General features: G+C 40.4%; 1 protein-coding gene and 1 long non-coding RNA gene across 2 annotated transcripts in view; both read right to left on the bottom strand.

Annotated features, from left to right (window-relative positions):
- Positions 1-5934: 5934 nt before the first annotated feature.
- On the bottom strand, positions 5935-9908 carry LOC111840317 (uncharacterized). Its single transcript, XR_002837385.2, has 4 exons — positions 9538-9908; positions 8799-8994; positions 7511-8619; positions 5935-6301 (listed from the first exon to the last, which is right to left on the bottom strand). It is a non-coding gene; the product is annotated as an uncharacterized lncRNA (long non-coding RNA).
- A 2321-nt stretch (positions 9909-12229) lies between these two features.
- Positions 12230-24235, bottom strand: part of LOC111840337 (copine-9-like) — a 79381-nt gene continuing 67375 nt past the window's right edge. The window contains exons 18-21 of the mRNA XM_072713806.1: positions 20477-20579; positions 20269-20326; positions 17514-17587; positions 12230-17049 (exon numbers count right to left, since the gene is read on the bottom strand). Of these exons, the coding sequence (XP_072569907.1) occupies positions 16873-17049; positions 17514-17587; positions 20269-20326; positions 20477-20579 (412 nt within the window). The 3' untranslated portion in view covers positions 12230-16872. The remainder of the gene's footprint in view (positions 17050-17513; positions 17588-20268; positions 20327-20476; positions 20580-24235) is intronic.

The following is a 24235-nucleotide window of genomic DNA, read 5'->3' on the forward strand; positions in this document are numbered from 1 at the left end:
AAAACTTCCCACAGACACAGAAACTTGTGGGAAGCTATTCCAGAAGAGCGGCAGCTATCCTAGCTGCAAAGGGGGGACCAACTCCATATTGGTGCCTATGGATTTAGAATGGGGGGGGAGGGGATGTCATAAAAGTTCCTGTAGGTGTAATGCCCAGGTGTCCCAATACTTTTGCCCATATAGTGTATATATATCCACAGATAACAAGGGCTAGACGAGGAACAGGAGTGGGCCGTTAACAATCAATAGGCACTAACAACTGAAACATTAGGAACTATGTTTTATAATATCTACATTACTGTATAAGGCCCTACGGACTTTGGGCAGTACAGCACCACCATAAGCCCAACCTGTGTCTTTTTTCTGGCCTGAGTAGCGGAAGGAATATTGCACCATTACACCAAATCTCATGATTCTCAGTTATATACAAGGATAATTATAGCCTGCTGAAATTTGATTGCCTGTTGTCGGCCATGTTTGATGAGCAGATTAACTTTTATTATAGGATTTGTTGGCACATCTGGCCATGACTATGCATACAAAATGTCATCTTTTTATGTCCAATGGTTTCCCAGTTATAAGCTATTTTCAGTTATGGTGCCCAATCGGACGATTTTTAGGAAATTTGGAGTCATCTTGGAAGGTCATGCTAACCATAGAGTTGGTGAGAAGTGGATGTTCCATTGATGAGAAATAGCTCATTATGTTCAAGCAGGCCATACCCAAGAAATTACTTGGTCTGTGGCATTGGAACAATGACTGTGATCGAAAATCCTTCAGACAACTTTTTGTTTGTAAGGTCTCAAGATGCTGCAGTTCAAATTATTGAAAATGATTAATTAAGTAATCAGCCCTTTTACATTTAATATAATTGCAAACTGTGAAATCTGTAACATCTGTAATCCATAATTTTGGTGCTGGGTTCTGCTTCCATAACAGTGTATTTTGTTTATTTTACTGTATTCTCACAGTGGGAATTACAGAAGACTAAACATGTCTGTTTCTTGACTGTTTTTTCCTTTTACGGTTTTTAAAGGAGGACACCAGACAGCAAAGCAGAAACAAAAATATCTACACAATGCAAGGTCACAACATTGATAAACAAAATCACATAAGGAAATCTCCTTCTCTCACACACGTACAGTGAAAGACTAATCATTGCTATTTGTTATTAACATTATCTGTACTATTTGAAAAATGACACAGGATGTTTAAAATACATATCTACATACATATTGTTTTATTTTTCTTTCTTTCTCTCAAATCTAGTCCTACCTTCAAAAACATAGTTGGAGATTTATAAAACTCATGTCCAATAGAGAGGTAGGGAAAATGGACACTCCTGTATGTTATTTAATGCAAGATATGAAAGTGAATTTTGAAAGCCTGAAAAATGAGCTCGGGATCTTTGAGCACAGAAGGAGGGCTATTAATCTTAGAAGCCAATAACCTGGTTATGTGGAGTCTGATGTCTGTCCCTGTGCAGATGCGGTGTCACCCGCTGCTGTTGACTTGGGGCACTGACCTGTACTAGGACCAGTGTTGGAAGAGTTAAGGAACATTTGGAGAGGTTCCAGCCCCCTCCCTCAATCATTCCTCAATTTCTATTTTGAAATACGTGGTGAAGTTCACTGATATCACACGACTGGGCTAACCTGGTTGCCACATGCTCTCTATTGCAGTGGAGGAGCCCCGGCCAGGGAACTTGGAGGGAGTTAAAAATGTGAAACACATGAACTGCTGCTACTGAATCCTGTCCTCAAGTGGCTTTTGGAGGTCAGCAACTGAGGGCAGACCTGCAGTTCTGGGCCAACAGATTACAAAATAAAGCATAAAGGACAGGGTACAAAGAGCAGAGGATATGCACGTTTACGTCAACAAGACACTTAAGACAGCAAGAAGAGGGTCAGGGACCCTAAAAACCATGTAACGTAATTGGAATGAGTTGAAGATCCAATATAAAATATAACAGAGCTCAAATAGATGGAAATATCTATTTTGTATGAAGACCATAGGTACTTTTCATTCTAATATTAATAGTGTTGACACAAGAGGTTTAAATATAGAATACAGAGCAGTATTCCTCCTCTTATATCTGTCTAAACTTCACATAACAAGGACCACTTTAGGATAGACAGACAGACAGTTCATTGATGCTGAACGAAACTTGTGTATAACCTGTGCAAACATTGTATGATTATACAGTTATAATGTATATTATCATATCATGTTTATTAATGCATATTACAGCTGTTAAGTTATGTTAGGATGTTAAGGTATACTTACATGCTGCTCATGAATGTTCCACAAATGCATTATGAAGGAATTATGAAGGTGCAGTTAATGTACAGTGTTACCGAAACTTCAGAATTCATTCTGCTGCTACCATCTACAGTTGGTCTGATATTGGTGCTGATAGATCTTGCAGTGCAGTTTCAGCATTTCTTTTCTTGAATTTTTGTGAATGGTGACAGCTGACAAGTTCACCCCTGCGCTCGGTTGATTTCTTTGGATGTTCTTTTTGGACCTTCCTGACATGGCCTGATCGTCACATATCGCTTACACCCCCACAGCACTCATTCTCAGACTTAGTTATTCTGCTGTGGTTCTGTGTGGCATATTCTTTAATCTTCTTGATTTAATCTCATTTATAAGCTTTACATCAAACCTCATATTCAAATTCCCAGTGACTACAACCAACCCGACACATTCACAGCTCTTATCTGTTCAGAATTAAGGGCACATAGAACACCAGAGCAATCAGAAGCACCTGTCAATCTCTTGTTCAAATACTTATGCTCTGCCAAAATTGGAGGAATAGACACAGCAAATGACATACTTTACATAAGGTTAATATCGGATAGGAAACATTGCCTAGAAATAAAAGCTGACTTTCTATACTTCATCCTTATGTTGATGTCTGGGCTGGGAACACACATTATATGAATATAAAACAAAAATAACCCATTTAACCTCACTGTCCAAATATTTTTGCTTCTAACTGTAACTGTCTATACATGTGTTTACTGTGTTTCTTTTTTTCTATGAAGCTGCATAATTTGTGTCTCAGCACAGATCACAATGCGAAGCAAAGAGCAAACAGCACATCCTATAGGAAGACCTTCCCAGATCTGGGCAACCACACTGCATCAAGGCAAAGGGAGAAAAGAGATGAGGAGGATCTGGAGCTGAAGGCCCTTCTCTCCTCACACTCCCTGTTTCTCACCAGAGAGGGTGTTGGTGAGGACATCAGGAACAGCACCAAGTCGGGTATCGCTATGGAAGAATGGTTTCCCAAGGGAAACTGAAATCATTTACAGTGTATGGGCTAGAGCATAAATTTAAATGGCCATAAAGGATTTTAGTTCCTTCTGTTCACTGGAAAATGGTAAGCTTGTGCCCCATGATGGACTGGCAAGCCATCCCAGGTATTTCCTGGGGTACCCTCTAGGCAGACAGGCCCCTCTGTGCCGGATATGTGTTTGCAAGGTGGGTTGGTAGATATGGCAAGAGTGCAATGAATGCTGGTTTATGTCGAAAAACATAAATCAAATGTTTATCAGTACTGTAGTCTAAGATGGTTAAAACCTGAAAAATACTGTGGATGTATGAGACAGATAAAAGAGGCGGATGATACATAGATAATACTCAAATTCAATTTCTGTTACATTTCATACAGACTTGGGAGGGCAAGAATTACCACAGTACAACTAAACATTTCACAATTACATCATTAGGCAACAGTTGTAGGAGCCCAGAGTAGGAGCTGGGAGCAGGAAGCGATCGATCATATTGTGCTCATCAAGCTGAAGGTCCTGGGATACTGGGATGTCACTTTAGCACAGCCAGTTCCATCTAACTGCATGATCTTCTTTTTTATTAAAAAGGCATCAAAAGGGTTTTACACACGCACTACAAAGCAGGCATTCATTTCCACTGTGAGGGGATTCCAGGACCCTACATAAATCATGCACATTATTTAAAAGTAAAAAAAAATGTAAACTTACTGTATGAAAATAATGGGTCATTTGAGCATTTCACCCAGCATAGCGCACTTAACTTGATAAAGTTCCATTTTGCCACAATGGGTTTCACCGTTTGAACAAGATCAGTCATATACTTTTTGCTTTATTGCGTTGAGATAAATGTCTGCAGAGACAGACCAATTGCAGAATTGTTTTTTAACTTGTGCAGGAGTACAACTTGATACGCAGTTTTTCTTTGCAGATTCCATTTTAAATAGGCCATGCCGCACACACTACTTTATACTACATTAATAATTAATAACATTATTGCTTCTGTATAGGGAATAGCAATGTTTCCTAATTGAGTCTCACCTCCCCTCTGTTTGTGAGTTTCCACTTGCAATCCAAAGATATGCGGCTTGATGTTTCAGAGTAAACTGAAAGTACATTGTGTACCTGCTCTGTGACATACTGGCATCATATCCAGGGTCACTATGCTGTTGCAAAGCAGTTACCAAAGAATCTAACAACAGTACTCATTACAAGTACAGAACAGGTTAGAGGAACAATAAATGAGTAGTAAGTACTTGCTGCACTCCAGCCTACAGCAGATTTTTTCTCTCTCCATATTTTCGGGGTTGCAACTCTTACCCATTTGGCGTGACACTCTCACGCTCATACAAGAAATCTCACGGCAAATTGATTGATTGATACAGTATATTATTCCACTATATGCCTAAAATTAGCTGAATCAAAGGCACTGGTAGTTTGCAAACCCTACAGGCTAATTGCAAGGTAATAAAACTGTTACATACATGTAAATGAGTGTGCAGACTTGTCTCAAATTGAAAATCTCGTGCCAGCTAGGTGACCAAAGTTAGCAACGTGGTATTTGAAAGCTGCAATGATTGGTGTACTTTCATGGATACTGGATCATTTCAAGATCTCACTTAAACTGTAAAAATAGTACTTAATAATAAATTAAAATCTTGCTGAAATTAAGCACTGTGCAGGAACTGATATTTTAACTGAATTATGCCTCAATGTCCTAATTTGGTTTGTCATCCACTGTAGAGTAAATGTTGTATTTCAGGAAGAACTGTTCAGGTTAGACATGAACTTACTGCAAACCCAGAAAAACAAGGGCTAGGCTTCTCACTCTTTTACCTGCCTCTTTCCTACTAAAAAAAAAACAATAACTTGAAATTGAACTCATTTAAATTTAGTAAGAAAAACCTTCATGAAGGAACTAAAGATTAGGCATATTTACAGAAATGTTATCACTTTGCATTATCCCTGTCAAACAAACCAACAAACAAAAGTGAAACAATGAATGAAACGAAAGGCAGCTCTGAGCATAGCATGAAGGACTCTCTCACATCAATGAGTCTTGGCTGCCCAACAGCCATGGTTATTCCCTCCAAGGAGCACCGTTGGTAGGTCCTTACCATGACCATGAGCAGCCCACAAGCCATTTCCGAGATGCTTTATCTCCATTGTCAGGCCCCTTATGTAAGTAATCCAGGTTTCTATTGCTCTCAATTTCTTCTGCATTCAGCATGTCAACTATAAGCACCAAATGTTAGCTTACCATCAAATATATTCCAGACCACATAATGAGCTATTTGAATGAGATAAGTTACAGATGGTGGCAGCATTTGTGCTCATCGGTGTATAAAACAAGTGCATTATCCACAAATATTTTAGAACATCTAGACTTTAACCTAAAAAATAAACTCATCCAAATGGGTGGTTTATAGTTTAGTTCTTTAGGATGCTATGTTTGAGATCAGGAGGTCATTGGTTCAAATCTCGTCGTCGGCAGAGTTGATGCCATAGTTGGGACCTTGACCAAGGTCCTCAACTTCAACTGCTTCAGCGACTGGCTGACCCGGTTTTCTTGGATAAAAGCACTGGCTAAATAAATTATTGTAATAAATTATAAATCAAGTAAAACATTTATCGGATATGTAACCAAATGAGCTGAGATTTTATTAGTCATTTCCTTAGGAGCTACAGAATTCCCAAAGTTCTCACAGTGGGGTCTGCAGTTTTCAAAGAAAGGTATAGAAGTATCACAGGAACACTTCTGGCGACACGTCACAACATTCAACAAACTATAATATTTCAGGTTTCAACAATACCAGAGTAACATAGAGAACAAGCAGTGTGTTTTTTTCTCTGCAGGTTAAACACTCATAGGTACATACAAAAAGTTAAGAAAATGTTTCTTTTGAAAAATATCAGGTGCTCCGCTCACTCCAGGCCCTTCTGGCTACTGACACAGGCTCCGAACAGTAAGATGTCTAACAGGATGCTGCCGTCGGGGGAGGTTCCTGCAAGACAGCAGACAAACTTGGTTACGTCCCCATTATGAGTCTCTATGGCCCAAAATTCATATTTCACACACACACAATCAAACTGTCTTACACACACACACACACACACACAATAAAAATGGCATGTGCAAGAGTGTTTCATATTGTATGTGAAAGGTTTGATATTAAGTGTCATAGTTTGATGGAAACAGAAGCCAGCCGGAATAGTCACCCAGAATGGTCACCCGGAATGCCCTAAAGGCCTAGAGCCATTCCCCTTAAATGTGCACTTTCTCATAAGCTGAAGAATAGTGCTGAAGACCTCTTCTTATGGCAAGCAGTTAGTATCACAGGTTTGTATAACAGCCCATTAATATTACGTAATAACCTTAATGGGATAATATATGATTCCGACTTCATGAAGCGAAATATTCCAAACAATTTTAAGAGCGCCATCAGCGAGCTTAACAGGCCTTTCCTGCCATCTAGAGCCTTAAACTACACCCCATTAAACACTCCCACAAAAGTAATAACCAGGTGATACTCTTAATTACTCATGGAGTGCTGCAATCAGGTGAATTCCCAAACTCTGTAGAAACTTCTGAAGGACTGAAGCCAGCCAGAGTTCAAGCTGTGATTCAAGCAGATGGGCTACATACTGAGACATTCTGGCTTTCCGTAAATACCCACATTTGTAAAGTAGGGGAGGGTTTTTGCACCGACAACATTCCTAAGAGTGTTATAAGCAGTGAATTTTAATGAAAAGGCTCTAAGCCAATCAAGATTCAAATGGCTTCCGTTTCAATCAAAATCTCATGCACACTACCAAACTCCAACACTAAACATCTCACACCTGCAAGTTTAACAGTGTGAGAAGAATGTGTCTGAGTTTGGCAACGTTTGAACAAGAGTTTGGTAATGTATGTAAGAACTATGAATTTTAGTCTACAGAGCCTCTCATACTCACTAGGCACTAAAACATTTGCCCTCTGCAGTGTCCGCTGTAAGATTAGCACCACCTGCTGTTTAAATACTATTACAAATTACTAAAACATGATCATTTGGTGCAGAATTATTTGGTCAATTAACAAATTTTTAATTTAATATAATTCACACAATATTACTATATTTGCACCCATTTTCACCAAACTAGGTGTTTTACTGAAGCAATCTGATTAAGTAACGCCCAGTATATAAGTATACTAGGCTGAAGACACTTACTCTTACCTGGGAAAGGATGTCCCACTGCTAATAGCAGAAAAGCTTGAGGATGAAACCATATTTCCTGCAGTTTGCTGAGGTCAAAAGCGGCTATGATGCTCAGTCACCAGGCATCACCTTGCAAAAGACCCAATGAGAACCTCTGCTGTGCTACATGGGTGAGGAGGATCTAGGATTCAACCACCTTGGGGTTCACTCTGCCTTCATCGCAGGCAGCAGAACACGACAAGGCCTCGCTGGAGACGCCTCTCGCAAAGACTCCCAGATCCTTGCCACCATGCACAGTTTACGCACAGTTCTACTCCAACTGGGCCAAAGTAGGGGCATTAAGAGAAGTCATCACCACGAAAGTGGTGCTGGACACTTTGCTCGTCACTATTTCACAATTTGTGAAGGATCCGACAGCAGGACAGCAGAAAATTTTCCACAGTCTCTCACGTTGTTGAACTTACTCTAGTCTCTTCCACGGAAGTTTCAGAGTGCATAAAAATCCTGTTTTGCATAAACGGAATGATATTCTGGCTGGTGACTGTGATGGTTCCTTAAGAGTGTAGCATGAAGAAAGCCACCACAATGTAGCGTACTGCCAGAGAAGAGGCACAGGAGATATGGCCAACAGTACTCACATCAGGACGAGACATCACTGATATTGTGTCCAAAGCAAAAATAAATCAGATGTTTACTCCTTGTGATCCTTGCCACTTTTTGCATGCAAATATTTATCGGCTTCATCAATTCAATCACTTTAAACAGAATGGTGATGCAGGTCAATCAGCTGTAGCTGTCTGATGAAGAATTCTTTGTTTTCTCCGTTTCCTAAGGCTGGCCACAACGGAAGCTAAGTGGCACGCCTTCTTCTTCAGGCGGGCTGACTCTTTCCGTTCATTGCTCAGCTTTTTTTGATAAATGTCCAGCTGCTCATTCAAAATATCCAGTTTTTGCTTTAATTGCCGAGATGACTCCAGAACTGCATAATTGTGCTCATTCACAACCATTTTTCTGAAAAGAGTAGGCACTGTATTTCCACTAACAGTAGCTATGGATGGGCTTTTAAGAGACATTGTTGGTGTTGCTGTAATTACTGGTCTCTTTGGGGGCTTTCGACCAAGAGATTTCTGAAATAACAAAAAAAAAATATATATGTATATAAAGAATCTGAATCTAAACCTTTATGCGGCATATATTCTAAAAGACATGTAATTGCTTAAAAATTGTGTATTTTATTGCAATAAAGATTAAAAAATAGCCAATATACTGTATGCTCCTAACTTGCCATGAACATTTGAATAAGTACCTTTTGTAGATGAGCAGGGAAGGAGAATATAGTTGGCACAGCCGAAGGTGTGAGACGCACTGTTAGCCCACTTCTGTCAAAGCAGTCCTCCTGGAAGTGACTGGAGCACAGAAGTGACCGTTTCGATGGCATCCACTTATCCCACTTCATATTTATAACCCACTGCCGTAGCCTTTTGGGGTCACTTGCTGGAAACCTTTAGCCAAAAACAGCATGGGTATTCAAATGTTGGACAGCACGTAGTTGTAAATTCACATCGTTTCCAACAGTCAAAGGCTAGCACTTTTGCAAGAGTTGCATTTCCCCAAGGTAAACAATTATTTGAAGGTTTTAAAATAAAGAGCAGACGAGGTGTAAGTATACGTCTAGCATTTATTACAAATTATTTGCAAAAAAACAGTAATGTGACCTTTATGCTGTGCAAAGTTGATGTGACTGTCCCATTTCAGTAATGATCATATTGGTTGTTCAGTCTTCATAGATAATAATAAATAATGATAACAATAACGATAATTAAGAAAGAAATATATTGCTCGACAATCGTGTGAGAAAATCGCGATCTCAATTCAACGCGGAAAACACTGAGGTTATATTTTACCAAGAACTGCCCAACCCTTGTGATGTCACTGACTTGCAAGTTTGGGATCTAAGTCAACAAAGTAAAATAACGATGAATAAAAACCGGGGGACAATGGAGGAGAGGAAGCAAAGCTTCACGTGTTGATTTAAACAACTTCACCTGTGAAATGTGAGGCCTTTCTTCTTGGCATCTTCTGAACGGTTTCTACACCGATACGCAGAACACGAAGGCATTCTGGCATGTTTAGTTAAACAGCTGTTACTGAAAAATCAATATGTGGAGCTTATTTACTGTACAAGCAGAAGAACGCAAAAGATTCTTAAGTTAATATCAACGAAGGCCGCGTCTTTTTTGCAACGGTATAGACAGCAAATTGTAGCTTTTATATTTTTCCAAAAATCGTTTAGCTGCGTTGTAATCATTAAGCGCCAAAGTTTTTAACCGAATAATGCAGAGTAGTTTCAAGCATGCAGTATTTGTTCTAGTGGGAACATCCAACATACAGCCAATCCACACCGCAGATCGTAAAATTTCCGGAATCACGAACTTCCGTCGCTTCTATAGTACGTCATATATTCGCGACACAGCTGTAGATTGTAGTTTGTAGGTTAAAAGTTTGTGGTTACAGACACATGCTAAAGTAATCATGAACTAGCCGTTTAGCTCTCCCGTTGTCTAGCTACATGTTATATTCTTGGGAAACGTTTAAGTAGATAAATTGAAAAAATAATAGAGTCTTAGTGATGGTCAGATGAAGCTTCTTGGAGCACTGAAGCTTTCCAGGCAATTGTGTAGAAAAGTCTTTCGTTTCTAAAGGTTTCGAATGACCACTAGATTAACCTATTGGTAAAAAAAACCAAGCAATACATAGGTCAGTATACACCACTCTATGAAACCTGTGTAATTCTCAGTAAACATTGTAATGTACATTCAATATTTTGTGTCATTTGCGACCCTAAATTTGTTTTGTTTTTGTTTTGTTTATTTCTGTTTAAAATGGCTTTTATTTTATTTAGTTTTTTGTTTATGTGAGGAAACGGTTTTTTGTCAAACGATTTAGAATTTCATAATGAAATTATATTTCACTTCTCAGTTAGAACTATAAATATCTTCTATTAAGAAAGTCGATGAGTTAACAGATAATAATGATAAACAGAAGAAGCCACATGCCCTTTGTTCCCACCAAATGTCCCCACAATGTGACAAAAACCTGTTATTTTGGCGTTATGGGGACCATTTTTTCGGTCCCCACAAGGGGAAACTTAATGATACAGCTGTATTTAAAAAAAATATTGTGTCTTACCACCAGATGGCAGTATAGGCCTTTGACTTCCCAAGAAAAATGGGCATAGCATTGCTTGTAACACATTTGAATCTGTACACTCAATTACACTTCTTATCCAAAAACACTCCCCAGCATCAAATGCCTGCAGCATTCGGTTTGATTTTGATTTCTTTGTACTCATGCACAATTTTCAGTTGACTGTAAGTGTATGAATGTCTTGCAATAGAGTGGTGTTACAGCCTGGAAGTAAGTGATTGTGTGTGTGTGTGTTTGTGTGTGTGTGTGTGTGTAAGGGGGGGGGGGGTCATGTATACATTACATTGTGGGGACCAAATGTTATTTTGGTGGGGGAAACTCAATTGTATAGAAATCTGTGATTGTAAAAAAAAATGCCATAAACCTTGTATTTTATTTGTTTTTTATGGTTAAGGTTAGGGCTGGGTAGGGGTTAAGGTCATCATTATTATGGTTAAGGTTATGTCCATAGAAATGAATGGAGACTCCCCACAGAGTGTATCAGCGTTTTTTATCCATTACTTTTACCTAAAATAATTACATTTCTACACAGAACCATTCATAGTTTTTGAGATGTTTGGTTTTGCCCATCTAGTCTGTGATTTAGGCAGGGAGGTGGGCAGCTGTGCTCCAAGGGAACTTTTTTGAAGTTCCTATAAACAGATGTGCTCTTCCTTTCATTTTATCAAATGAAATTCTCTCCATATGGAGCACAATGAATGCGCTCTGCTACTCATTTAAATTACAGTTCAGGAAAGCAATATGTAGGGGCAGGCCCTTAACGTGGAACCCCGTGTGAGCTATGAGTCATGAATGCAAAAAAATATATAATCACACCAAAGTGGTTGTCAGAAGGTGGGGAGATGAAACAAGCACTGAAATGTAATTGAAATTCATGCTCATAATGAGGGAACACAAAGGAATACCTTCAACTTGAGATATAGCTCTGTTATTTTCCAACAAAAAAACCTGGTTTGAGGGGAATATCATTGTCAGGCATGTTTCAGTCAGTCTGTTACCCTCTACCGTCACTGTCGTTCTCTGTCAGTGTGTGTCCAGACCCCTTTTCTCCAGGAAAACCTTCTTCCACCACTTTGTTCCTTCCATTTTCATGGTTGTTTCTCTGCCTGAAAAGTCAGTTTTCACTTCACAGAAGCTATATCTGCTAAAAGGTCGGGCACTCTGGAGCAGGGGAGATAGGGCATCTGGATTTATCTCTTTTTTTCTCCTCTTTCTGGGCTTCAATGCCAAACGCTGAAGAAAAAAAATCAGGTATGCATCTTATAGAAAATATTTTGTGATCATCAAATGTTAATTAATGATCATAATGGCAAGTCTTCCTTTTGCAATCATAATATAAACCTCAGTGGCCTCAATGATTCTGATTTTCTAATTTAATTTTCTCGTGAAACTGGGTCAATGCATTGGACACCTGACACCAGCATTTTTGACTGACAGCATATTGATTGTGTGAATTAATATCTCTGATATATTTCAAGCAAGCTGTCAAAAATTCACTAGAGGAATCACAAAAAATGAATTGAAAACTCATGAGAGTTTAAAGTGCTTTAATGATATCCGATATGTTCACATACAGCAAAGTTGAAAATCAGTAGCTGTAAACAACTGGAATGTAATTACAGGCAAATTCTTTATCTTTATCACAATAGATGTAAATCTCATGAAAAAGACAAACACATCACAGAAAATGGCACAAATGTGTCACTGGATGAAATGGATTAAGAGATACTATTATATTTGGTCAATGGTATTCAGCATTTCGCTTTTTTTTCTGAAACTGTTTGTTTTCACTTTCTCTGTTTGAAGAGAAGATCCAAGAGAATATTATGACACACATTGCACAATCTGAAAAAGGCTCCCAGAGGAAGAGGAAATGAAATGCGTGTCTCGATTCATTACAGCTGATGCGGCAAAGTGAGCTGTGCAGCTTGGAAGTCAATAGCACAGGCATTGGACTGCTTTCCTCCAAAGTCTTCTAAAGGGACATTTCATTTAGAAGATTTAATATAACTTAATATAAACATCAATTCAGCTGCACCTGCTGTTCTCTAACCATCTTTTTGAAGGGACAATCTCTAAGCAATTAAGGTGTTTCTTGAGAAGTGGATTCACCTGCTTATTAGTGTTAATTGAGACAGGCACTTATTCAGGACATACATTATACATTGTGCCTGAAACAGAATCCTGAAGAGTTTCCTTGATATATGTGTTACAATGACACGACTTGGGCTACATTTTACACACATCAATATATTCTTCAGATGTAAAGTTCACATGTCAGAATTCATCCATGTACAGATGTAAGTATTACCTTAATTAGAAATAATTAACGGGTGAAGCCAAATTCAAGTTCAGTGCTCCCAGTTGGTTTCATGGGCATCATTAATTTGTTAACTGGCTTACCATATTGTATATCTGTGCTCAACACAGATTAAGGAGAAATTATCAGTGCCTTATGCTTTATTGTGAACATTTACATGGACTGCCTACTAAGTATCAACATACTTTAAATTTCTGAACCAAATAAATCCAGTAAGATATGCTATCAGGAGGCAGACATGACAGGGAATTGAAATATACGGGCCTGAATGGTCCAGTTTGACGCGTATGTTGTGCCATACATGCAGTTACATATATTTCAGAGTTCACTAAAGGTCACAAGTGCTTATAAACTCAACAAGCACAATAAAACCTTGCATATGGACTGAAATGCTTTCTGGAAGTGAAATATGTTCTTTAAGTGTCATACCTCTGATGAAATAGGTTTACCGAATCTAAAATAGCAGTAGCATGGATTATCAGTGGTGTCCTTTTTTGGTGTCCTTGTTCATGCAATACAATGAGTGTCACCTTAAGAGACCCCCCCCCCCCTAAAAGCTAAGCAAAGGTAAACAGATTTTGAACAGTATTATTGCATACATTTCTTTCTACTTAACCACAAATCAAAATGTACCAAAGGTTATTTTAAGAGGCATATCAAATTTGCACAAAATAAATACTGCATATGTAGCACGCATTTTGCGCATTTACCAAGAACGAATACAGACTTCAGACATTGAAAGAGAAACATTTTAAACATGTTTGTCCTTGACCATGCACAGAGGAGAAGCAATTAAAATAAACAACTGATGAATATCTAAATATACATTCATGCTTCATCGGAAAATATATAAAACGTAAACTTTTAACAACTTACCCTTCCATTTGAAATATTTGTGTTTGGTTTTTGAGTTAGGTGAGACATCATTTTTACAGCATTCACATTACAGCAAATCTAGCTCTACTGTACAACTGTAATGTTAAGACAGCTTGTTAATAAATACACTATATGTATACATAAAACTGTCGTCTACACTTTTTCAACAAAATCAATAATACAAACTACATAAACTTTACTTTCTACATTTTGGCAGTTCCTGTTAGCGTACAAAAAATAAAACGAAAACGAATCATTATTAAATCTGTACGACTGGCATTAGCTTTGTACAATACACAATCATTTAATATGTTGCACTCATTTTGTTGGTACTGAATGAAAATGGAAAGTATTGGTATCAGTATTAGCTGTTTCAGGCATGCAACTATCTAACCGTAAATGACTAAGTTAGGCAGTAGAAGGAACAAACACAAACGTGTGTTCACGCGCACACATTACACCCAAAACGCATGTCAATGACAACTGATAGTAAGGCCACTTGTGCTCGCGGTGATTTTCACTGCTAAGTACAATCAGCTGCCACCTGTCGCTGAAGCGCACGAGTCACGCCTGTCATTCACCAGGCTACCTGCTGTCACTAGTTTGACCCTTTAACCCACGAGACCTTGAATCTGCCAGGCTATGGGACTTAAGGCCACACATAGAGGTGACGCTCTGAACAAAATGTCAATGTGAGGCGGGCGAGACAGACTATTATTAACAACCATATATTTAGGTCTGTTGTGTATTTTCTGACATGTTTGTTGGCAGCATTTCATCAAATGGGACAGTCCCCCTTTGTAATTTGTGGGTTCCTCACTTCTCCAATTTCAGCCTGTTAAATAAAGACAAATTAAAGAGTAGTTGTTTTTTTTTTGGGTGGGGGGGGGGAGGGGGAATGGGTGCCCAATAACAATAGTTAGTGAGAAGTTGTATGAAAAAATGTAAAGATGTGAAAGCGCATCTGAATTAATAGCCTACTAAGAACAATGCCTACATTTTAAAAATTACTAATGCATTGCTTGTTCCCAATGCTGAAATATTTCACTAAATAATACAGTAATAAATATAGCATCTGTCATGTGCTCTGTAAGTGGTAACAGTGTCATTGGCCTGTGACATGCATAAGGCTGTTCTATAATAAATTTCTCTCCATTAGTCTCTTAGCAGTAGATGAATAAACACAGTGTGCATTGAGAATCTGATGTAGTACTGTACCAAAGTTGTGGCTCTGTTTTTCTTTGTCCTGTTTGGCCACAGAACTATATATAAGAACTTATTATATGTGTTATCAAGGTTACTTTAAAAAATCAGCTTTTTCGTTTTCTAGGACAGTCTCCAAATTCTAAGTCTTGTTCTTTTTGGTGCTTGGTTAGACCCTGAGGCACAGGAGCGATCTTAACACTGCCTTGTTCAGCGTCTGCTGTCCCTGACTGGTCCCTGGAATTAGGGCTCTTCGCTGTGCATTGCTGTTGTCGTGTTTTGCTATTCTGAAGGAATCTGTGCCCATGAGAGAAAAGAGGACCCACCGAATTCACCAGTATGATCTGTGTGATGAATTATTCAGAGCCAAGCTGAGGCCTGTGGCTCGCTTTCTGCGGTCGCTATTTTATGCGGTGGGGACAGGTAAATATTTGCACACTGATAAGGGATCTTCAGATATGAGAATCTGAAAGCCGTCGGATGAGGGTGTAACTGGAGGTGTAATTGTGATGGTGCTTAGAGTGGGCTGCGTTAGACGGTAGACTTCCTACACCATAAGTTACATACTGTCTGGGGAAAACCCACACAGCTTGTGATGACCAGAAAATGCAACAGAGAAATCTGTGGAAAAAAAAAAAAAAATTTAAATGCCTGAAGACATTCGCATCTATTTTTGGTCTCTCAGACAGTTTCCATTTTTATCGTACCACATTAAAAGCCTGGTTTCCACTTCCTGGTACAGGTTCATTTCCATTACAACAGTCTTTTCTTAAATTTACCTTTCCACATATGCAAAAGCCAGTCACTGTTTAAAAGTCATATTCCTGCCTCAAACAGCATAAATTTCATGTCGGTTATGTCAAAACAAATCAGAAGCAAAGTGTTCGATGCCACGGTAGTGTAACGCTTCCTCATAAATGTTTAAGGAGCAGACGGTCGCCCCCTGAGCACGTCCTACTTCTCAAAGTGGCAGCAGGAGTTATGGACAGGGCCTCATCTTCTGCCGAAAACCTGGCATGCCGCCTGCTCCCCCCCCCACCAACTCCCCCCTACTGACACACAGTCAGACAGACTGGCGTCCGATGCCCCCCTCCCCACTGAGCACCCCAGGATGTCCTGGCATTTCACTTGTGGCAGGAGATCAGTGCACCTGACATTCGCTATGCTGTGTGGGCATCTACAAACAGGTAACCTCACAGTTTTCATCTTCATCCCTCAAACTCTTACATAATTTATACATAAATAGAACTTCAACTTTTTTTTGACTGTCACGGCGGGCAGACAAACGAGCAGCTTATCTTCCAGGACCGTTTTCTTCTTTCAAAGTCTTACATTAAAGCACAAGACTAAATTACAGGATGAAGGACGGCGCAAGTATCATCCTCAGGTGATCTGTCGGGGTCTGGCTTTGCCTGGCTGTCATCTGAGAAACATGTAACAGGAATCTTCAGCGGACTCCCTTCTTGGATGTGGAAGAAGGTGGAAATGAAGCTCTAGCTGCCTTTGACTGGCATCAGACTGTGCAGCTACACCACGCTGCTGAGAGAGAGGCAGCCGAAACCGATGGAGATGTGGAGCTGCGGCGGCGTTTGCGATGGATAGGGACTGGCTGTTCACGTGTCTACCGTCTGCTTAGAACTTTGAGAAATACGTATCAAATCTTCTCCAGTCACTCTCCACTGAGACAGCATATGCAGATGTGTGTGTATGTGTGTGTGTGTGTGCGTGTGCATGTAAAGGAGAAAAGTTTTTGGAGGACCTGGGGTGGTCGCCCTTAGATGTGCATGTGCAGTGTGGGCATGCCGTCCAGGGCAGGCCGGGGTTCGATACCCTGTGACTTCATATAGGACAGCAGCTGCTCGGGGATCTCGGCCAGCACGTCCTTGGCCAGGCGGGCCATGCTCAGCACCTGATTCCCCGCCCGGTCGATGTAGTCCCGGAAGGGCACAAACTGCAGGACAGCAAATTGCATCAGGTATAAGTGGCTTAGGGATCTGGTATGAGAGGGCTTGTCATTCACTTAGAAATTTAAGGGGGGGGGGGTACCAATCAACAGCAATCAATGACATTAACCACACTGACTTATCATAGCTGTACCCTGGGAAGAACTTCAAAGGCAGACAAGGCATCAAACTGAACTTGGCACTAATTAATCACTAAAGGGGCCATTCAAGTTATTTTCTTTTGTTGCATAGAAACCAGAAGCTCACAGATTTTTTTTTTTTAGCTTCCCCACAGTCAATTTCAAGCTTTAATCACAAATAAGTACAGCATGCTAAATAACGAAAGTCAGCTCATTTTTATAGAAATAAAAAAAACATTTTCTTTGTTCAGTTTGACAATATTTCGCTGTGAGGCACACTGAAGATGATGGGGTATGAGGAGCAACAGGAAGGACTCCGGCGAGTGCCGCACCTGGACGATGTCCCTCTCTGCGAAGCGCCCCCTGGAGGACACTCTCACCTCATCCCCATCCAGCTCCTCCATGGCTGCGGAGGGAGAGCATTATGTTAGCCTCCATGAGGGGCCACCTCTGCACCCCCAGCTCTGCTTTACAAAGGCAGCTTATTGTTTTGATGCTTTTTGTTTGATGCCGTTTAGCATTTGAGGCCAACTGTGAAGCTGCAGGCACTAACGACGGGGGCCTCTTGGGGAGGGGGGGGGCGCGGTGCTGCATGTCGGCAGATGGCTACGGGGGATAGAGACCGACCCGGTCGAGATGGCATCTCACACACACATCTGCTGCTGGGTGGGGGGTTAATAAGTCCCTCTTCTAAAACCTACCCCTCATAATTGACTTAAAGGCGCCCATTCTGTGTCCCACAATAAATTGTACACACATTCTGACATGCATACTTCATTTATGGAGCGCCTTTTAACTTGGAGTTCAGTGGTGAAAATGCTTTGTTTAAGTCCTATTTTAATTAGCTAAAGTACACGGTCTGAAACACATGGCACAAGTTCTTTTAGGGGGTGGCCAACCCACTTTTGCTAGTTTAAAGGTGGAAAAAAGAGTCACAGGACCAGGCACATGGTCTAAAAAGAGTTGCACTAAGTCTCCTAATTAGTCATGGCTCTGTCTGGAGCGTGACATGCTACGGGGTCCCACTGTAATAATTAGGCAATCTCATTCATCATTACAGCAATTAGTTCATTCTCGTTAACGCGGCCTCAAAATAACAGTGAAATACTGCGCCATTGACTTTAGACCCGGATTTTGTTGGTCAAAAGCGCGATCACTTTCCGATGCCTCAAGACAGCAATGCGCCCACAAAGACTCTGCCTCATTTTAAGACTGACACGCCCACAGGCGCTCAGATGGCCAATGTGGGCGTTGGACGGGAAAATGACAACTGTGACAGGCTCATGCTAGCAAACACCTGACTCCGCCTCATTTTAAGACTGACACGCCCACGGGTGCTCAGACGGCCAATGTTGGCGTTGGACGGGAAAATGACAGCTGCGACGGGCTCATGCTAGCAAACACCTGACTCCGCCTCATTTTAAGACTGACACGCCCACGGGTGCTCAGACGGGCAATGTTGGCGTTGGACGGGAAAATGACAGCTGCGACGTTTGGACAACGTGGTTTTTCCATGTACTGTAGATTAAAAGGTAAAGTGCCATAAAGCAGAAAAGAGATTCAAGGAATATAACAAAAATGATATTTGTGCAACAACTATTCGGAGAAAAAAGAATATAAAAACTACATTAGCAGGATTATGAACCAACAATTCCCCTTCCTCCTGTCCAGCACATATATATGTTTGTGTTTCACAGTCTTCAGCCATTTAATGTAATCGGTCACAGCATGTCTACACTCAGGAATATATATGATCAACCCGGTGGGACCTCAACTAAAAATATCTATATCTGTCTCATATACTCCACATTGTTTTATTACACACTGTCTGCTCCACTCGAAGCACTGGGACAAAGGCCATGGTGACACATTAAACTGGAGAAAGTCAACTAATACACTGCGAAATGAAGAACGAGGAGGTAAGCGATGGGAACTTAAAAAGAAGAAAGAGTGAATCCGCAGAATGTATGAAACAGGTGCCCATATGCCTTCAGAGTGGTGATGTTTGTACGGCCAAGGGATCTATGTTATTGCTGATGTAGCATAAACAAAACTGACAGATATGGTAATTGAAGAACAAAAGAAAACTACTACTACTACTACAGAAGGTTGTAGAGCACTTATGCAGGTAATTAAAGAGCATTTTGCATATTGGCAGCAATTTGCAGAAGAAACACATACACACACACACACACACGCACACACACATGTAGGGTAAACATATCCTTATGGGGACCGCTCATTCATTTCAATGGGAAAAATGCTAACGCTAACTATGACAACCTTAACCCCTACCCTGCCCTAACCATAACCATACAGTAAGTAACCTAACAAAATACAAGAGTTTTTGCATTTTTAGTTTTTTCATAGCAGTCACCGATTTTTATAAAATAGAGTTTTCCCTTATGGGGACCAGGAAACCGGTCCCCATAAGGGGAAAAAAACTGATATTTATCACGTTATGGGGACATTGTGTCCCCATAAGGATAGGTAAACCCACACACACACACACACACACGCACACACACACACAGGACCCAGAGAAAAATACACGCAATCTTGAGTTATGGCTTCTCAGCTCTATGGTCAAGCCAAGCTTTATGTCTAGCATCACCCCTGGTTTATAGTAGGATAATGAAACCTTATATCTTTATACTATACTATATAGTATATAACATGGGTGCCCTAGACACCTCTTACTGGGGTACGTGCCCCAGTATTTATGTGCTGTGCCCCACTAAAATCTCACGTTCAGCTTAATGTTACACGTCCAGGTAATGGGGGGTGGGGGGGCCGTGCCCCAGTAGAGCTTTATGTCTAGCAACACCCCTGCCAGCGACCACTACAATTCTTCACAGAAAAATGTCCCATAATGCCTAATCAAGTACAAGATTTCCCAGCAGATGATGCCTGGGTCGTGCTGCGCCGGAGTGGTGCAGAGTTTGAAAGAACAGCCTTGGACGTTAAGCTTCAGCGCTTCGCAGTAGGTAAGTGTAATATAAAAAGGTCCACATGCCAATGACGGGAATTTGAAGAAGCACAATGAGAAATGAAAGTACTTCTTTTGCTTCTGGGGGAATTACTCACCATCAAATTCAGCTGGTCCCACCCCCACAATGATGATAGACATAGGTAGGCTGGCAGCCTGCGGAGAGAACGGGGCACACAACCAAAACAGCAAAGGCTGCACTGAAGGATACTTTGGAACTGGATGAGAAATGACTCCAAGGATGCAGCTCGTTTTTCGCATTTAAATTTCAGGTCACCCCGTGCAGGTGACGGCGGCGATACTCACATTGACCACGGCTTCCTTGGTCTGCACCATGTCGGAGATCACCCCGTCTGTGATCATGAGCAAGACAAAATACTGAGAGCCGTCCGTAACTTCAGCTGCCGACCTGCAATGGAGCAGCGAGCACATACAAATGGGCACCCGAAATAGACAACATGTGGTTAGCATGTGTGCGGTCCACTGGAACTACACCACTGTAAATTATTCACAGGTTCTGGTGCATGGAATGTCCCCCCCAAAAGCTAAGCCAAAATATTACATTAAAAAACACTAAAATAAAAGCAGCGATGGATGAAACGCACATACATAGAAACAAAGATAGAGAAGCCTTTTTCCACGGGTACTTAAGAAGTCTAAAATCCAATAATCTGAATTTTAAGCCTTAAAATGTCTTAAATGCAATTTTAACAGGTCTTGAAAATTGATTGGGTTATTTAGTCAACCTTAAAGTGGTATCAACAGTTTGTTATCTGCAGTTTACCACGGTCTGAAAAAGTTTAAAAATTACAGAACAGTTTATAAGTTGAAAATCGCATGCCAGCTGAGTACAGACTGTAAGCCAGTGAGTACAGACTGTAAGCCAGTGAGTACCCACAAAAGGCTATATATTTTTTAATGAATTTTTCCTATTACAGGTTATGTACAGCAGGGTTGCCAACTCTCACCCATTTGGTGTGACACTCATGCTTTCAGATTCTCATACATCCTAACGATTCACTGCAAAATGTGTAGCCCGGTAAAAATTTTATTGGAGCACACCCAGGTAGTGTGTGGTGATGTCGTGTGTGGGCTAATGTGGCGTCCCCTCTCATAAAAAAAAACAAAAGGTGAATGTTCATTTTGAACGTCAATAAATTAATTTACTTTACAAGGAATTCTGGGACTCTGATCGTCCTTCACATCCTTCATACTTTTTTGCCAATATGGATGTGAAATAGGCCTTAAATTACAATCATAATGGTCTTAAAAAGATCTTAAAAAGTCTTAAATTTAACTTGTTGAAACCCATTTAGGGGGAGACATTCATAATGCATTAAAATGGTCAGTATAAGCATTAAGGATGCTTTGTATTGCATTATGAAGGTATGTATAGTGCATTATAGATAAGACCTTCATAAAGCATTCAAAATGTATGCCATAATACACATGGCTATAATGTGTCATGATAATAAATATTTATAGCCATGTCTATGATGCTTTATGAATGCATTTTAGTGTGTTATGGCTGTGATCATACATTCTTATAGACAATGCATTCATAGAAAGTGTTACCAGTTTTATGGTTATGATTATGGTTATGGTAGGGCCATCAGAGCATTATGTAATTTATATACATGTTTATTTGCCCAAAATTTGTTTGCTTTGTTATCCATATGGATCCAATATTTTGGAACATTTCCAAGTTATGAAAGCAAATGAGACTTGATTGTGCATCTTGCCCGCATGTAGACATGCAAAACACACAGGGCTTCATTAAATGTCCTCCTTGGCTTCTCTGCAGGCTAGCTGACGCCTGTTACAGTCCTGTGATGTGCTTCGCGTTCTGAAGTCAGTCGTTGGACAGCTGGCTGCTCTGCATCACTCTGCATAAAGGCCTGTCAGGGATGCACCCTATTGTGCTCTGTAGCCGTCCCCCTGATTGATTGAGTCCCTGCTGCCGAGGCAGCTGCTTTTCTGGAGCTGATATTCATCGGACCTCGATAAGGTGTTCTCTGTTCTCTGTTACTGAAGCCATCTTTCTTTCACATTGTAATTTGAGTATCAGCACTCCTATCAATCGGCATCTTCCTGGGGTTCTGCTGTCTTTGGTAGCAACTTATGTGAGTCTGGCTGATTTGAGTGAAACTGCAGTAAAACCCTCCATAGTTCTCCTATTGAACTATTTTTACAGCTAATGCTCAATTTCATAACATATTTCCATGACCAAATGGTTGATTCACGTCAAAATAAGAAAACACTTTGCCGTATTTGAACGGCAAATGCCTGCTGGTCAGCCTTTTAAAACCATTGGCCGATGGAAATTTACTTGGCAGATGTGTACTCGATGTGATTCCAGGCACTATGGCTGTCCTTTGAGCCGTGCATTCTCGTCTTGGCTCGTGGTCTCTGCAATCCGCAGGGCTGTAAATTACCCATTTTTTGTCTACAGCTTGAAGACAATGAGCAAACATGATGGCCTGGCCGTGCAGAGGGTTTGCCTGTCTGGATACTGAATTCCCTCTCTTCCACTGTTGGATTGTGCTCCATGCCCCCGCTGTAGTGTGTGTCAATTTTGTTTGTTTGTTACCCTTTTCCCCCATGTGTTTATTTTCTATAGTTCTCTAAAAGGAGGTGCAGGAAGCCGCCAGGTCACGAACGAGATCCGTTGCCTAAGTCTGTCTTTAAGTCAGAAAAATACTAATACAGCACATGATACTAATTATTATTCAGTATTAATAAAAGTAAATACTTACAATACTGTACTGGACCTTGTGCCAACGAATGGCTAAAACCGCGAATGTTTTCGTGAGCATCATAAAGTAGTATGTGCATTCATCATTACAAATCATTGCATTTAAGTCAAATTTTGAATCTAATAAGCGTTAAGGTAGTACGTTCATAAGTACAAGCTGTCCGTAAGTCGGGCGTAAGTCTTAACCCGGGGACTCCCTATACAGTGTAGTGGTCTTTGTGAAGGCTGCAGGTCCAAGGCCCAAAAAGGATATACATTCATTTCCCAGCATAGTCGGAGGTGCAGTAAGTACACTGGAGCAGGCAGATTCCCCCCTCCCCTAATTAACCATCAGTCTGCATCTTTCTATGTTTAAAGATTCCATGCATCATCATGTCAACCTAAAGGGTCTTTGCATCAAATCAAAATCCACTGTGCTTATCAAAGGGTCTTGTAACAGACATATGACCTTGGAGTCTTATTCTACAACAAAGAAGGATATCGTTAAAATAGCTTTTATCAGTTTAAGAACCAGTCAATGTCTTTTATCTTTTAAATTCAGTACTCAAACTGATTTGATCATACATGATATGGCTCAAATATCTCAAATTCCTATATAACTGGCTACAGTTTCATTTAGTAGTAATCGATATTGTTTATATATCCAGTAAATTTGCTGTTTATTTCTGGGGTAGTGTAGCAAGCAAATAAGTACTTCAGATGTCAGGCTCTATGGCACATGATACTGTACCATCTTTGTAAAATGACATTTGGGGTTCTGTGCTAGGCATACCCAAATCCCGGGCTACAGGCTGGTACCAGTCCATGCCCAGTATCCCACCGTGCTGGGGGTTGTACGGAGCGGTAGGTTAATTTCCAAAAATAACCTACATGTTTTTCAACTTTCTATGTCCCTCACGTTTGCATCTGAAAAAATGTGAACAGTTAAACTTATGAAATCGCCAGTCAATCCGCCGGCACCGTGCCCTGCTGTTTTATGAGTGAAAGAATTTTTTTGTACAATGAAAACTGGTCCATGGACATCACAGGCTTGGGAACACCTACTCTGAGCCCCCAGGCTGCACTTTAATACACATGGATGCTTTCTTCTGCTTGGGGGAACTTTAGCCATGTGTACTATTACACAGTTATAAACTGTAATGTGGTCATTTTGAATAGAGTTCATTTAAAGTCTTGGGTGTGAAGTACCAAACGTTATATATGCTAAGGAATTAGGCTCAGTGCTAAGGTGTAATTGGATATTTAATTATAATTGGTGTTCTGAAACCAGGAACCACACACACAGCAGGTGATCCGTGTTGCCAAAACAC

This window comes from Paramormyrops kingsleyae, chromosome 6, assembly GCF_048594095.1.
Source record: "Paramormyrops kingsleyae isolate MSU_618 chromosome 6, PKINGS_0.4, whole genome shotgun sequence".
NCBI lineage: Eukaryota > Metazoa > Chordata > Actinopteri > Osteoglossiformes > Mormyridae > Paramormyrops > Paramormyrops kingsleyae.